The sequence below is a fragment of the Oncorhynchus gorbuscha genome, linkage group LG13, assembly GCF_021184085.1.
Source record: "Oncorhynchus gorbuscha isolate QuinsamMale2020 ecotype Even-year linkage group LG13, OgorEven_v1.0, whole genome shotgun sequence".
NCBI classification, from domain to species: domain Eukaryota; kingdom Metazoa; phylum Chordata; class Actinopteri; order Salmoniformes; family Salmonidae; genus Oncorhynchus; species Oncorhynchus gorbuscha.
The window spans coordinates 20,791,705-20,807,714 of NC_060185.1; the positions used below are offsets into that span (position 1 = coordinate 20,791,705).

General features: G+C 41.8%; 2 protein-coding genes across 12 annotated transcripts in view; both read left to right on the forward strand.

The window, feature by feature from the left end:
• The window catches only part of LOC123992569 (von Willebrand factor A domain-containing protein 5A-like), a 34,865-nt gene extending 26,277 nt beyond the window's left edge, over nucleotides 1-8,588 (forward strand). For 9 of the 10 annotated variants that reach the window (XM_046293793.1, XM_046293796.1, XM_046293795.1 and 6 more), the window contains 4 exons: nucleotides 4,762-4,803; nucleotides 5,011-5,162; nucleotides 5,444-5,567; nucleotides 8,201-8,588. In XM_046293793.1, coding sequence (XP_046149749.1) covers nucleotides 4,762-4,803; nucleotides 5,011-5,162; nucleotides 5,444-5,567; nucleotides 8,201-8,280 — 398 coding nt within the window. In that variant the 3' untranslated portion in view covers nucleotides 8,281-8,588. Of the gene's footprint in view, nucleotides 1-4,761; nucleotides 4,804-5,010; nucleotides 5,163-5,423; nucleotides 5,568-8,200 lie in introns of all 10 variants that reach the window. The other variant, XR_006831279.1, reaches the window with a different exon arrangement.
• A 559-nt stretch (nucleotides 8,589-9,147) lies between these two features.
• Nucleotides 9,148-16,010, forward strand: part of LOC123992571 (von Willebrand factor A domain-containing protein 5A-like) — a 29,512-nt gene continuing 22,649 nt past the window's right edge. For both annotated transcript variants that reach the window (XM_046293802.1, XM_046293803.1), the window contains exon 1: nucleotides 9,148-9,283. The gene's annotated coding sequence lies outside the window, so the exon portion shown is untranslated. The remainder of the gene's footprint in view (nucleotides 9,284-16,010) is intronic.

Genomic DNA, 16,010 nt, shown 5'->3' on the forward strand with positions numbered 1-16,010 from the left:
CAATTGAGGGGGGATGAAGTACGTTTAAAAACATGCTCTTTCTCTGGTTGCTTGTACAGATTTGTATAGTATGACTCAAATGCATTCTGTATTTCATCCAATTTGCATGTAATCTTTGTTTTAGGGTCTTTTATTTTGAAAATGTTATTTTGTGCTTGTTTCCATCATTCAGCATGCTTGTATTAAGCCTCTATACCGTATTTATTGGTTTGCGGTCAAGGAGTTGAGTTAGGCAAACACCCTTATGATCTGATAAGTTGCTCTGACCGACCCTACAATCCTTAAGCTTGTGCCTTTCTGTACTGCATATAAAAAAGTAGTCTAAATTGGAGTATTCAGTGTGGCGGGCTTAGGGTAAATAAATAAACCATATTCCCTATCTGACATATGGATGTCACGCCATACATGAAGGAGTGCTAAATCCTGTAATATCCTATTGATCTTTTTAGCAACCAGGTTCATTTTCCTATTTAGATTTGTGCTGTCCTATTTTGAGTTTAAAATCCATATTAAAATTCCCTCCACAGATAAGAGTGCCAGAGTTTCTGTGGCAATTACTGTAATTTCTGGACTATTAAGCGCACCTGGATATAAGCCGCACCCACTGAATAAAATAAAAAAAGTATTTTGTACATAAATAAGCTGCACGTGTCTATAAGCCGCAGGTGCCTACCGGTACATTGAAAAAATTTACTTTACACAGACTTTAAACGAAACACAGCTTGTTACAAAAATTAATAGGCTCCGCTATCTTTGCATCAGTGAATTTGCGGAAGTTTGAAACTTTTTCCTCGTAGTTGGGAGGGAGCTGCTGACACAGACTCGTCTGTACCCTGATGGACAGGCTTTTACGTCTCATAAATCTTAGACACCACGATGGTCCACCTCTAAAATCCTCAAACTTCATTCATGGGAAGTTTGAGCTCGCTCGATTTACGTCACATTTTGTGACGGTGCTCAGTTTTTTGGCGGCATGAATCTTGTGAAAGCGGGAAAAATCCATAAATTAGCCGCGTCGTTATATAAGCCGCAGGGTTCAAAGCGTGGGGAAAAAGTAGCGGCTTATAGTCCGGAGATTACGGTAAATCAAACACCTTCCTGTACAAGACCATGTCACTCTCCAGAGGCACGTATGCATTAAATAATGTAAATTCCTTGTTATCCAGTTTACATTTAACAAATATAAATCTACCCTTTTACCCTCTGATATAAACTCAAAGTTAACTGAATTTGGGATCAAGATTCCAATTCCCCTTCTACCCATGTTATAAGAAGAAACAAAGGTATTCCTATGTGCCATTTTCTGGATAAGGAAGTATCCCGCCAGAATAGTATGTTGACTCTCTCCCGTTTCTTCTTTGCTATTACCTTACTTCTCTTGATGGCACTCCCCAGGCCGTTTGAGACTGATGACCTTAAATTCTCGATGACTCATCGATATAAACCATAAAACCTGTGCACCATAACAGCCTGCTTAATATGAACCTAAAAATGAACTCTAAAACAAGAACAATAAAAAGGTAAACCAAAGTGGGAAAATAGTTTGTTATTTGGACTCCCGTGTCAGTGGACTGTCTCTTGCCTCTGGAATTTGAAAGGCCCCTCACTCAAATATCAAAATCCGTGACGCACCTGTTGGAACCAAAAATAAAAAGGGCACCCTTTTCGTCACTTAAACACATTGGTTAATTACAAGAGAAAAAAATAAAGGGAACACTTAAACAACACAATGTAACTCCAAGTCAATCACACTTCTGTTAAATCAAACTGTCCACTTAGGAAGCAACACTGATTGACAATAAATTTCACATGCTGTTGTGCAAATGAAATAGACAACAGGTGGAAATTATAGGCAATTAGCAAGACACCTCCAATAAAGGAGTGGTTCTGCAGGTGATAACCACAGTTATCACCTGTTGTTCCTATGCTTCCTGGCTGATGTTTTGGTCACTTTTGAATGCTGGCGGTGCTTTCAATCTAGTGGTAGCATGAGACTGAGTCTACAACCCACACAAGTGGCTCAGATAGTGCAGCTCATCCAGGATGGAACATCAATGCGAACTGTGGCAAGGTTTGCAAGGTTTGCTGTGTCTCAGCGAAGTGTCCAGAGCATAGAGGCGCTACCAGGAGACAGGCCAGTACATCAGGAGGCCGTAGGAGGGCAACAACCCAGCAGCAGGACCGCTACCCCTCCGCCTTTGTGCAAGGAGGAGCAGGAGGAGCACTGCCAGAGCCCTGCAAAATGACCTCCAGCAGGCCACAAATGTGCATGTGTCTGCTCAAACTGTCAGAAACAGACTCCATGAGGGTGGTATGAGGGCCCGACGTCCACAGGTGGGGGTTGTGCTTACAGCCCAACACTGTGCAGAACATTTGACATTTGCCAGAGAACACCAAGATTGGCAAATTCGCCACTGGCGCCCTGTGCTCTTCACAGATGAAAGCAGGTTCACACTGAGCACATGTGACAGACGTGACAGAGTCTGAAGACGCCGTGGAGAACGTTCTGCTGCCTGCAACATCCTCCAGCATGAGCGGTTTGGCGGTGGGTCAGTCATGGTGTGGGGTGGCATTTCTTTGGGGGGCCGCACAGCCCTCCATGTGCTCGCCAGAGGTAGCCTGACTGCCATTAGGTACCGAGATGAGATCCTCAGACCCCTTGTGAGACCATATTTTGGTGCAGTTGGCCCTGGGTTCCTCCTAATGCAAGACAATGCTAGACCTCATGTGGCTGGAGTGTGTCAGCAGTTCCTGCAAGAGGAAGGCATTGATGCTATGGACTGGTCCGCCCGTTCCCCAGACCTGAATCCAATTGAGCACATCTGGGACATCATGTCTCGCTCCATCCACCAACGCCACGTTGCACCACAGACTGTCCAGGAGTTGGCAGATGCTTTAGTCCAGGTCTGGGAGGAGATCCCTCAGGAGACCATCCGCCACCTCATCAGGAGCATGCCCAGGCGTTGTAGGGAGGTCATACAGGTACGTGGAGGCCACACACACTACTGAGCCTCATTTTGACTCGTTTTAAGGACATTACATCAAAGTTGGATCAGCCTGTAGGGTGGTTTTCCACTTTAATTTTGAGTGTGACTCCAAATCCAGACCTCCATGGGTTGATAAATTTGATTTCCATTGATAATTTTTGTCTGATGTTGTTGTCAGCACATTCAACTATGTAAAGAATATTTCATTCATTCAGATCTAGGATGTGTTATTTTAGTGTTCCCTTTATTTTTTTTAGCAGTGTATATAGGTCATACGTGCATATCATGAATCCTCCCCATGATATGCCTTTCTGCCACCCTGTTGTCCCTGTGTCATTCATTGTTAGCTAATAGATATGTTATTAAGTTGACCAGACATAATGTGTCCATAAAGGCACATACTTTTGGCTACTCACCCTTGCTCAGTAGTGGGGAAAAATAGGGGAGACATTTACCTATTGTCAACCGTAACAACCCAATATGTCTAACAGCTAGCGGTAACTATTAAGTCTGTTAAATCTAATTCAGTGTTTTGCATCTTCTCACTGGAAATGCCTGAGTCTCTGTCGAATGTGAGCATCCTGTTGCCGAGGTGACTTGCTTGAGTCTTTCCGCCGGTGAAGACTACTTTCTCCTGGTGGTATACTTCACTGAGATGCCCCTCGACTTCAGGTCCTCCGCCGCCTCGTCTGCATTGCTCGTATGTAACCGGGCCATTACATTTTTGCCGGGAATGGTGTTTAAAAGTGAATCCCTTTGTCTTTTAGTGCCTTCTTGATAGGGGTGTAATTCCTTACTTCCTTTTCAGTATTTCTCCCGTGTAGTCATGATCAAAGAACACTCGTTGGCCTTGGAAGTTAACAGGCTTTTTCCAGGCTGCGCGGGAAAAAACGATGGGTTTTGGTGGGACACAGCTTTGAGGCCAGAACTCGGTGTGCTCTCTCGAGTCCCAGGTCTGTGTCATTAAGTATTTATTTGAATAGACCCTCCACGAAGGTGGGCATCGAGTCTTTTTCTGTGCCCTCTGCCACGGAATAAAGTTATTATGTTATTATGAAGTGAAAAACTGTCGTTCTGTCACTTTTGCCTGTAGTGCATGATGGCTTTACAAAGACTGTACAAGTGCACCCTTGACTGCAGTGTTATATGTGTCTGTTTCCCAAATGTGCTGATCTGCACCCCACATTTTTGTAGATATGCTGTGAAGTTATTTGTTTTCTTTGAGTTTGTGGTTAATGTCCATGTTGAACTCCTTTAGTTATTTTTGTACATCTTCTCGAAGTTCCTCTTGAAAGCCTGTGAGCGCATTGCGCAAATCCTCCTTTATCACCTCATGAAATTAGGATACTTTTGCTGCTGCTAACTTATTTGCGCTACCATGAGCCATCTCTGTTTAGACTACGATTTTAGCTTCTCCTGTCTTGTTACAAACTATTGTTGTAGCTCCACAACCTTTTCCTGCTTTCTTATTTTCCATTTTAAAGTAAGTTACTATAATGCTCAGAGTAAATACTTGAATTTAGGGGGGGGGGGGCAACCAATGTGCAGTATGAAAAATCAGGCAGCCATTTCCTAAATTGCGTCACAGGAAGCCCTTGACAATACACATTTTATAGCTTTATTTCACATTTCATAGATTTTACAGAAGTGTTGGAATCACATAATTCATATTGATTTATTTTAGATAGAAGTAAACTGTGATTAGATTATTTAGTTAATCAATTATTGATAGACTTGTGTTAATGGGAATATTCAACAAATATACGTTTTTCAGGTGCTCGTGAAGTATTAGAATGTGACGAAGACTGTGATGAAGGTAATTTGGGACAGGTGTTAATGTCTGTTTTAACCTAATTCCAAATACCTGCAAATTGTTACTGTGTTTGATGCTCCCTACGTTATTTTTTTATTGTGACAGAGCAAAAGGATTTAACTGCAATGGTTAGGATTAGAGTTCGGGTTGAGGTATTAATGTACATTAAGGAAGCATTTTGATTTCAATTATGTTGTCCAATCCCAATAGACTCTCCAGCCCCAACCACTAAGTCTGTGAGGGACCCTCTCCTCCAGCTGATCTCCCTTCAGAAGGCCTCTGGTTCCTGGGTCCTGGAGGCAGCATTGGCTGAGGTGCTGGAGAAGACAGAGGAGGAGGTGTCCAAGCCAAAGCCTGAACAGGTAGGTCCACAGAATTAAACTGATACGGCGTTTCGACAGGCAGCAGGATGAACCGAAAATAGATGAGCATGCTGCAAGATGATACACTTTCACAGAATGTCTGCGCGTGTGCTCTACAGAAAGACCATCAGATCTGGACAAAGGCATGATGACCATTGAACTTAATCTCATGTCTCAGTGTCCTTATCTTCTGCCTCTTTCCTCTCTCTTTCTCATGATCTTTCTCTTTCTCTATCCCTTACTCTCTCTGTCTCTCATCAGTCTGTCTCTCCCTATCTAAGGTGGACCAGGAGGTGTGGGCCACAGTTTTAGCCCTGGTATGGCTCTATGGTTTCAAGATGGAGGCTCAGGAGGATTGGCAGTTTCTGGCCATGAAGGCAGTATCATGGATCCAGGCTCAGAAAGGTAGCTATAGCTTACACTCATATCAAATCAAATCAAATCAAATTTATTTATATAGCCCTTCGTACATCAGCTGATATCTCAAAGTGCTGTACAGAAACCCAGCCTAAAACCCCAAACAGCAAACAATGCAGGTGTAAAAGCACGGTGGCTAGGAAAAACTCCCTAGAAAGGCCAAAACCTAGGAAGAAACCTAGAGAGGAACCGGGCTATGTGGGGTGGCCAGTCCTCTTCTGGCTGTGCCGGGTAGAGATTATAACAGAACATGACCAAGATGTTCAAATGTTCATAAATGACCAGCATGGTCAAATAATAATAAGGCAGAACAGTTGAAACTGGAGCAGCAGCACAGTCAGATGGACTGGGGACAGCAAGGAGCCATCATGTCAGGTAGTCCTGGGGCACGGTCCTAGGGCTCAGGTCCTCCGAGAGAGAGAAAGAAAGAGAGAATTAGAGAGAGCATATGTGGGGTGGCCAGTCCTCTTCTGGCTGTGCCAGGTGGAGATTATAACAGAACGTGGCCAAGATGTTCAAATGTTCATAAATGACCAGCATGGTTGAATAATAGTAAGGCAGAACAGTTGAAACTGGAGCAGGAGCATGGCCAGGTGGACTGGGGACAGCAAGGAGTCCTCATGTCAGGTAGTCCTGGGACATGGTCCTAGGGCCCAGGCCAGTTGAAACTGGAGCAGCAGCATGGCCAGGTGGACTGGGGACAGCAAGGAGTCATCATGTCAGGTAGTCCTGGGGCATGGTTCTAGGGCTCAGGTCCTCCGAGAGAGAGAAAGAAAGAGAGAAGGAGAGAATTAGAGAACGCACACTTAGATTTACACAGGACACCGAATAGGACAGGAGAAGTACTCCAGATAAACAAACTGACCCTAGCCCCGACACATAAACTACTGCAGCATAAATACTGGAGGCTGAGACAGGAGGGGTCAGGAGACACTGTGGCCCCATCCGAGGACACCCCCGGACAGGGCCAAACAGGAAGGATATAACCCCACCCACTTTGCCAAAGCACAGCCCCCACACCACTAGAGGGAAATCTTCAACCACCAACTTACCATCCTGAGACAAGGCCGAGTATAGCCCACAAAGATCTCCGACACGGTACAACCCAAGGGGTGGGGGGAACCCAGACAGGCCGACCACAACAGTGAATCAACCCACCCAGGTGAGGCATCCCCCCAGGGACGGCACGAGAGAGCCCCAGCAAGCCAGTGACTCAGCCCCGTAACAGGGTTAGAGGCAGAGAATCCCAGTGGAAAAAGGGGAACCGGCCAGGCAGAGACAGCAAGGGCGGTTCGTTGCTCCAGAGCCTTTCCGTTCACCTTCCCACTCCTGGGCCAGACTACACTCAATCATATGACCCACTGAAGAGATGAGTCTTCAGTAAAGACTTAAAGGTTGAGACCGAGTTTGCGTCTCTGACATGGGTAGGCAGACCGTTCCATAAAAATGGAGCTCTATAGGAGAAAGCCCTGCCTCCAGCTGTTTGCTTAGAAATTCTAGGGACAATTAGGAGGCCTGCGTCTTGTGACCGTAGCGTACGTATAGGTATGTACGGCAGGACCAAATCAGAGAGGTAGGTAGGAGCAAGCCCATGTAATGCTTTGTAGGTTAGCAATAAAACCTTGAAATCAGCCCTTGCTTTGACAGGAAGCCAGTGTAGAGAGGCTAGCACTGGAGTAATATGATCAAATTTTTTGGTTCTAGTCAGGATTCTAGCAGCCGTATTTAGCACTAACTGAAGTTTATTTAGTGCTTTATCCGGGTAGCCGGAAAATAGAGCATTGCAGTAGTCTAACCTAGAAGTGACAAAAGCATGGATTAATTTTTCTGCATCATTTTTGGACAGAAAGTTTCTGATTTTTGCAATGTTACGTAGATGGAAAAAAGCTGTCCTCGAAATGGTCTTGATATGTTCTTCAAAAGAGAGATCAGGGTCCAGAGTAACGCCGAGGTCCTTCACAGTTTTATTTGAGACGACTGTACAACCATTAAGATTAATTGTCAGATTCAACAGAAGATCTCTTTGTTTCTTGGGACCTAGAACAAGCATCTCTGTTTTGTCCGAGTTTAATAGTAGAAAGTTTGCAGCCATCCACTTCCTTATGTCTGAAACACATGCTTCTAGCGAGGGCAATTTTGGTGCTTCACCATGTTTCATTGAAATGTACAGCTGTGTGTCATCCGCATAGCAGTGAAAGTTTACATTATGTTTTCGAATAACATCCCCAAGAGGTAAAATATATAGTGAAAACAATAGTGGTCCTAAAACAGAACCTTGAGGAACACCGAAATGTACAGTTGATTTGTCAGAGGACAAACCATTCACAGAGACAAACTGATATCTTTCCGACAGATAAGACCTAAACCATAGTCCTGGCCACTCTTGTCCTTCTGCCCTGATTGGAAAGAAAAGGTTTAGGTGAAAGCAATTTCCTAGTAGGAATCTACCGTACTGTATTACTTAAATGGCAAATATATTTGTATTTTGAATATAATCATTCACAAAACAATGTTGGTGGTATTTTGTCTTCAAACAAGTGTTGAAGATACATTTTGCCCATCCTTGCCAACATGATGCCACAGTATAATGATGCCTGTCCTGGTGATGTTGTGTGTTTCAGTGGCCAGTGTGTCTGAGTGTGTCCAGGCTGGAAACACCCTTCTGGGTTGCCAAGTGCAGAAAGACACCCTGGGGCTCTGACATGTTCACCCTCCCAGTCCTCAATCTGTCCCCCATACGCCTGCTACTCTACACACAACCCTGCCTGCTCCTAGTCCCCTACTCCAAGCAAACTGGTGGAGCTAGCAACTGTATCTGCCTAAACAATTTTATTGAAATAACGTGGAAACAACATTCTATGTATATTGTATGTATCCATTATCCATGTATATGAGGCCAAATGCATGCAGGAAGGAGTTGTGGATAATATGCAAAGCTGAGTGCCTATCCCAGTGCCTTTACTGTGTGATCATGTAACACTGTGTCTCTGTATTCATGTAATTCCTCATATATGACTGCACTTGATTAAAATCTATCACAATCTACATCTTAATTGGTCATTGTATCTATTTTCTTAATGACTTCACTCTGTTCCTTCTGCATGGAACCTAGAATAGGAGTAGCCAAACCCTCCTGGAGAGTCACTGGGAGTGCAGGCTTTTGTTCCAGCCCTGCTTGAACACACCTGATTAATATAGTCCATGAGGAGTGTTAGGTATGATGAGTAGGCTAGAAGACCCCATTAACGTCTTTTTAAGCCTAATATGGGCAGCGGAATGTGGTGACACCATACTAAACTCTGAGTAGATAACCAATGGATTGACTAGCCATAAACACAATAACCATACAGATATGTTTAGTGTTCAGTCCATTGACGAATTGCTATAGCCAATATAAATAAATGTCTAATAATACGTTTAAAGCATTATAAGTTCGTAAAAACCCGCGCTACAGACACAAAACAACGATTGGTTGAATGGCCCATTGTGTCTTTTCACCAATGGTAAGGAAGATGGCAGGCGTGACTATGAACATTGGCCAATGAGTTGATTGCGCAATGTTTTCTATTGACGTTAATCTTTATATACCAGGAAGACGTAGCCTACTCTGATATTAATGCTACACGAACGTTGAAACGGTGGGATTTTATCTCCAGGACCAGTAAAAGGAAATCATTGAAAACTAGCCTATCACATATGTCAAGGTAATATGTTACATGACTGCGTTGTTTATAGGATGATTCGCCTATGTATGTGAAAGCATTCAGGTTCTCAAAATATTGTACATTTTATTAGACATTTCGAAATGACGTATTACCTACTTTGCTTATTAATGTCGGTGACAAGAAATAGCCATTCAATTCGATATCATCCACATATCACACTATCCTTATTTTTTGGATGTTTGCGTCTATTCAAGTAACCTAAAACCATGACTGTGCAGAGCAACAAGCAAAGACCACACCTCAGGGTCTGTTCAGAAATCGGTCATGTTGAGGAGGCCGGGGGCAATTGTGATTTTGTGTGTTTTTATTTAAATTTTTTAAAATTCTAATCCGCAGAGATCACTTGAACTAATCCTGTAATTTTTAAATATAAAACACTGGGGGTGCTTGTCTTATCATGGGGCGGCAGGGTAGCCTAGTGGTTAGAGCGTTGGACTAGTAACCGAAAGGTTGCAAGTTCAAATCCCTGAGCTGACAAGGTACAAATCTCTCGTTTTGCCCCTGAACAGGCAGTTAACCCACTGTTCCTAGGCCGTCATTGAAAATAAGAATTTGTTCTTAACTGACTAGTAAAATAAAGGTAAAAGAAAAAAGAAAAGAAAAAATCCTCAGAGGGTACTTGAGAAGACTCATGAGACCATATGGTAACTGGTAAAATGCACTTCTGGGGGTTCTTCAGTGGTACTCTGGACAGAATAAAGTGTTCTTGTTGGTACATTAACCGAAAGAGGTTGGGAAACCACTGCTCGAATTGACATCAAGGCTATTTTACATTTATTATTTGTATAATTCATACGATCTTAATTAAAGTTAAAATCACTTGTACTCATCATTTGGCTGCTTGGCTCAGCATCATTGTATTACTGTGCTACAATTGCCCCCAACCCTAACAGTCATGACGGAACCTGATGTGCCTAGCAAGAGACAGTAATAGTCACATGTCATTCATGTCTATGTTTATCCAACATATAGTTTGAATTGTTGGATGTTAATGCTCAGGACCGTACAATAAGTATACAAATGAAATACCTGACCTCCAAGTGGCAGGTCGGGCCTACCTCCTGACATTATTGACCATTGCATTCCATCCTATTTCACTAGTTCAACCAGAGATTACACTGGCTGGACAGATATTGACGTTATTGCATCAGGCTGCTGTGATTTCATTATTTGTTCACAATAACTTCAGGCTTGGAAATGTCAATTTTTACACAAAGCATCTGTTGTATGAGGAATTACTGTCTGTTCTGGAAAGACCAGTATTGTGTTACTGTACAAAGCACTGTTTTATCAGCAACTAGCACTTATGGCGCATGATCAACCAGGGCTTGATACTGCGACCAGAACAGTTGTATTTGTGACCATTTGACTTGGCAGTGCGACACACATTTTGAATTGGTCACAATGGTGCCAATGAGAAATGTACCTGGTCACGGTAGTTTTTAGTTCACCATTTGCTTTTCAAATGTTTATTAAAATGAAATTATTTAATTAAACAGTAATGACCCAAATTGAACCAACCTTCTGAAGAAGCAACCACAGCAGGGGAATTCCCCTGTCCGTGCGTGCATCAGGGCTCCACATACAGGGCTGCACAGTTAGGCTAAACACTCCAGTGCAACATTGACTGTCTGTGCCAGTAAAGAATGTTCTTGTGATAATGCTGTTTTTAATCTAGGCTATATAATTGATTATTAATCACAAGTGCGTTGCACATATAAATGCATATAAATCAGAGATCATCAACTATATTCAGCCACGGCCAATATTTTTCTTGAGTGGATGGTCGTGGACCATAACATAATTACAAATCATTTGTAGACTGCATATTGACTGCAAGAATCTCAAATATATTTGACTAAAACAATCATTTGAAACCTTGCATACATTTGTGTACAATCACTTGGGTTTCTCTATTATGTGTGGGAATACTTGGGATGTCCAAAATAAAAATCACTTTGAGCTCATTTCCTGGTGTTTTTACAGTTTTATATCCAACAATTAAAAATATATTTAAAAATGAAAATTTAAGTTAGGGAAGCCTGCAATAGTCTCTCTGGAATAGAGAATGCACAGCTTTCAAACGTTTGGTTGTTGAGTGGCGTTGAAAGTGTTATAAAGTGTTGGTTGAATATTTGCAATGCCAAATTCAGTCAACGGAATAAGCCTACATGAAATGATATTTTGGCCTTGAAAAGTAATTGAAGTTATGGTAGCATATTTAGAAGTTCTACTGCTCCAATATAATTATTCTGTGATTTTATTTGATTTCAGTTCAGTTTATATGATAGATGTTGCCGCTTTCATTTTGTTTCCCACTGTGTCAATTGAAGGGTGTTGCACTAGTCTGTTGTGCTTGTTGAGGTAAAACCATGTGCGGTTATTATGAGCAAGGCATCAGATGTTTGTTTCAACTTGGTTTTCCATACAAGCGCCTTGCAGTCAACTTGGTTTTCCATACAAGTGCCTTGACGGTCTCCATGTCACCCCTGTTGATGAGGATGGAGTCTTGTCCAGCCTGGTTCCTCCTGAAGTCAACAATCAACTGCTTTATTTTGCTAATGTTGAAGGAGGGGTTGTTTACATGGTGCCACGCCATCAGAGTGCCTACCTCCTCCCAGTAGTCTGACACGTAGTTAATGGTAATCAGGCCTACTACTGTCGTGTCGTCAGTGAACTTGATAATGGAATTGGAACTATGTTAGGCACGCAGTCGTGGGTACACAGGGAATATAGGAGGGGACTGAGGACGCACCCTTGTGGGGCCCCAATGTTGAGAATCAATGTCAAGGAGGTAATGTTGCCTATATTCATCGCCTGGGGGGGACAACCCATTAGGAAGTCCAGGACCCAGTTCAGAACCAGGGCTGTCAGCTTTGTAATGAGCTTATAGGGCACTATGGTATTGAAGGCTGAGCTGTAGTCGATGAACAGCATCCTCACATATGTATCCCTTTTGTCAAGGTGGGTAAGGGCAGTGTGTATTGCAATGTCAATTTCTTTATTTTCTTTGTTTGGAGAGCATGTGTCTGGTTTCTCCGTCATGTTAAATGTGTGAACTTGCGTGCTTGAGAATATATAGATACACCTGGCCTGCCCTCCAAGATATGGCCGGCCACACCTATTCTTTAGAAGTGCCTGATTTGGGATGTTCATGTCTTTTCACGTTTGATAACTCAATGGGGAGGCTGCATTTGAGCCTAGGAGAACCCACATGTGCTTTGTATGGTAAGGATAGTTTTTTTCCTGATAAGAGGCCATTTTCTTTTTGAATGCTCACATTTTAAAGTCAGAAGTTTGTAAATATAATTTAATTGTACATTCATCACCATCACCAGCGCTGTGTAAATAAATCCAATATTCATTTGCACCTCTATCTGCCTGACTACTGCAAAATCTTTGTCCTTATGACTGCTACAAGGTCCATATTTTACAGCAGTATGCTGTCTATTTAGTCAGGCAATGCCCACATTATTCTGACATATTTAGAATGTAAAAAATAATCATCTGAATGTCAATTCGCACATGACTGTAAGTCGCTTTGGATAAAAGCGTCTGCTAAATGGCATATATTATAATTCATAATGCCATTGGGTAGGCCTGGTAAAACATGTTATCCTTACGGTGGTAATATATATACTTTAAAAAAAAGTATATATATATATATATATATATATATACTTTAAAATATATATAATTCTGTTGTCTATTAAAACAGTTCCACTTTTAAATGTAGGTCCTTGTCAATTACAATTCAGTGCTTTAAAAAGTCATTTTAAAATTGTCTTGGTAATGTCTGTGTAAACCCTTCATTGTGGCTACTTGCTCAGTCCACAAATGAAAGATCAAATCACCTGCTATTGAAATTATGCACTCATTCGCTCCCCTGTCACATTTTTACTTGGGCACAAGGGCATGCTAATTTAAAAGATGGCTTGTCATTAATAGGCAGGTTCTATATGGAATTCAGGCTCATTATGGAACACAGGCCAGGTCATTGTCAATTATAAAAAGTGAGACCAAATCATGTGCTTTGTGCAACAACTGAAAAAGTTGGTGTCGAGAAATGTTCCCTCTAAAGTGCGTAGTAGTGCGCAGAAGCTATAAAGTACCTGTCAAAAGTTTGGACACACCTGCTCATTCAAAGGTTTGTCTTTATTTTTACTATTTTCTATATTGTAGAATAAAAGTGAAGACATCACAACTATGAAATAATCATGTTGCAACCAAAAGTGTTAAACAAATCAAACTATATTTTATATTTGAGACTCTTCAAAGTAGCCACCCTTTGCCTCAATGACAGCTTTGCACACGCTTGGCATTCTCTCAACCAGCACCTGGAATGCATTTCAATTAACAGGTGTGGGATTTCTTTCCTTCTTAATGTGTTTGAGCCAATCAGTTGTGTTGTGACATGGTAGGGGTGGTATACAGAAGATGGTCCTATTTGGTAAGAACAGCTCAAATAAGTAAAGAGAAACAACAGTCCATCATTACTTTAAGACATGAAGGTCAGTCTATCTGGAACATTTCAAAAACTTTGAAAGTATCTTCAAGCACTATGATGACACTGGCTCTCATGAGGACCGCCACAGAAAAGGAAGACCCAGAGTTACATCTGCTGCAGAGGAAAAATTCATTAGAGTTACCAGCCTCAGAAATTGCAGCCCAAATAAATGCTTCACAGAGTACAAGTAACAGACACATCTCAACATCAACTGTTCAGAGGAGACTGCACGAATCAAGCCTTCATGGTCGAATTACTGCAAAGAAACCACTTCTTGAGGACACCAAAAAGAAGACTTGCTTGGGCCAAGAAACACGATCAATGGACATTCGACCTGTGGAAATCTATCTTTTGGTCTTACGAGTCCAAATTGTATATTTTTGGTTCCAACCGCCATGTCTTTGTGAGACGCAGAGTAGGTGAACAGATGATCTCTGCATGTGTGGTTCCCACCGTGAATCATGGAGGAGGAGGTGTGATGGTGTGGGGGTGCTTTGCTGGTGACACTGTCTGTGATTCATTTAGAGTTCAAGGCGCACTTAACCAGCATGGCTACCACGGCATTCTGCAGTGATATGCCATCCCATCTGGTTTGCGCTTAGTGGGAGTATAATTTTGTTTTTCAACAGGACATTGACCAAACACACCTCCAGGCTGTGTAAGGGCTATTTGATCAAGAAGGAGAGTGATGAAGTGCTGCATCAGATGACCTGGCCTCCTCAATCACCTGACCTCAACCCAATTGAGATGGTTTCGCATGAGTTGGACTGCAGAGTGAAGGAAAAGCAGCCAACAAGTGCTCAGTATATGTGGGAACTCCTTAAAGACTGTTGAAAAAGCATTCCAGGTGAAGCTGGTTGAGGGAATGTCAAGAGTGTGGAAAGCTGTCATCAAGTCAACGTTACATGATTTCATATGTGCTATTTCATAGTTTTGATGTCTTCACTATTATTTTACAATGTAGAACATAGTAAAAATAAAGGAAAACCCTTGAATGAGTAGGTGTGTCCAAACTTTTCACTGGTACTGTATATCATCCCATGTATAGAACCACAAGATTGAACTTCACTCAACGTTCTAGAGTTTTCCCTGTTAGTCCTTTTGTGACTAGGGGCCAGTGTTTTAATTTTTGGAAAAATAACGTTCCCGTAGTAATACGGGATATTTTGTCATATAATTGTATATAATTGACAGCTTAGGATAGAAAACTCTCAAGTTTCCCAAACTGTAAAAATATTGTCTGTGAGTATAACAGAACTGATGTTGCAGGCGAAAGCCTGAGAAAAATCCAATCCGGAAGTGCCTCATGTTTTGAAAGTGCTGCGTTCCAATGAGTCCCTATTGAGCAGTGAATGGGCTATCAACCAGATGACTTTTTCTACGTATTCCCCAAAGTGTCTACAGCATTGTGACGTAGTTTTACACATTTATGTTGAAGAATACCTGTAAGCGGATATATTGCGAAAGTGATTCTCGCGTAAAATACAGAGGTAGCCATTATTCCAATCGGTCCTACTGAAAAACCTACTGAAAAACCAATTGTCCCGGTGGATATATTATCGAATAGATATTTGAAAAACACCTTGAGGATTGATTATAAACCACGTTTGCCATGTTTCTGTCGCTACTATGGAGCTAATTTGGAATATTTTTCGGCGTTTTCGTGATTGCAATTTCCGGGCGATTTCTCAGCCAAACGTGAAGAACAATTTCACCTACAAAAATAATATTTTTGGAAAAAAGGAACATTGGCTATCTAACTGAGAGTCTCGTGAGTGAAAACATCCGAAGCTCATCAAAGGTAAACTATTGAATTTGATTGCTTTTCTGATTTTGTCCAGCTGCTAGCTGGACAAAATGCTATGCTAGGCTATCGATAAACTTACACAAATGCTTGTCTAGCTATTTTGAAAATCTGAGATGACAGGGTGATTTTCATGAATAGGAATATTTTCTAGGAATATTTATGTCCGTTGCGTTATGCTAATTAGTGTCAGTCGACGATTACGCTCCCTCATGCGGGATGGGGAGTCACTTTTAACACTGTCAACGTTTCTCTTTACTGTGTCAATTGTGATTGAATCAACACAATATTACCCACTATCAATTCAACATAACGAAACAAAACAAACTACGCAAGAGATTGTCATATGAAGAATTCATTAGAGTAGTATTCTATTGCGCACAACTGAGCCCATA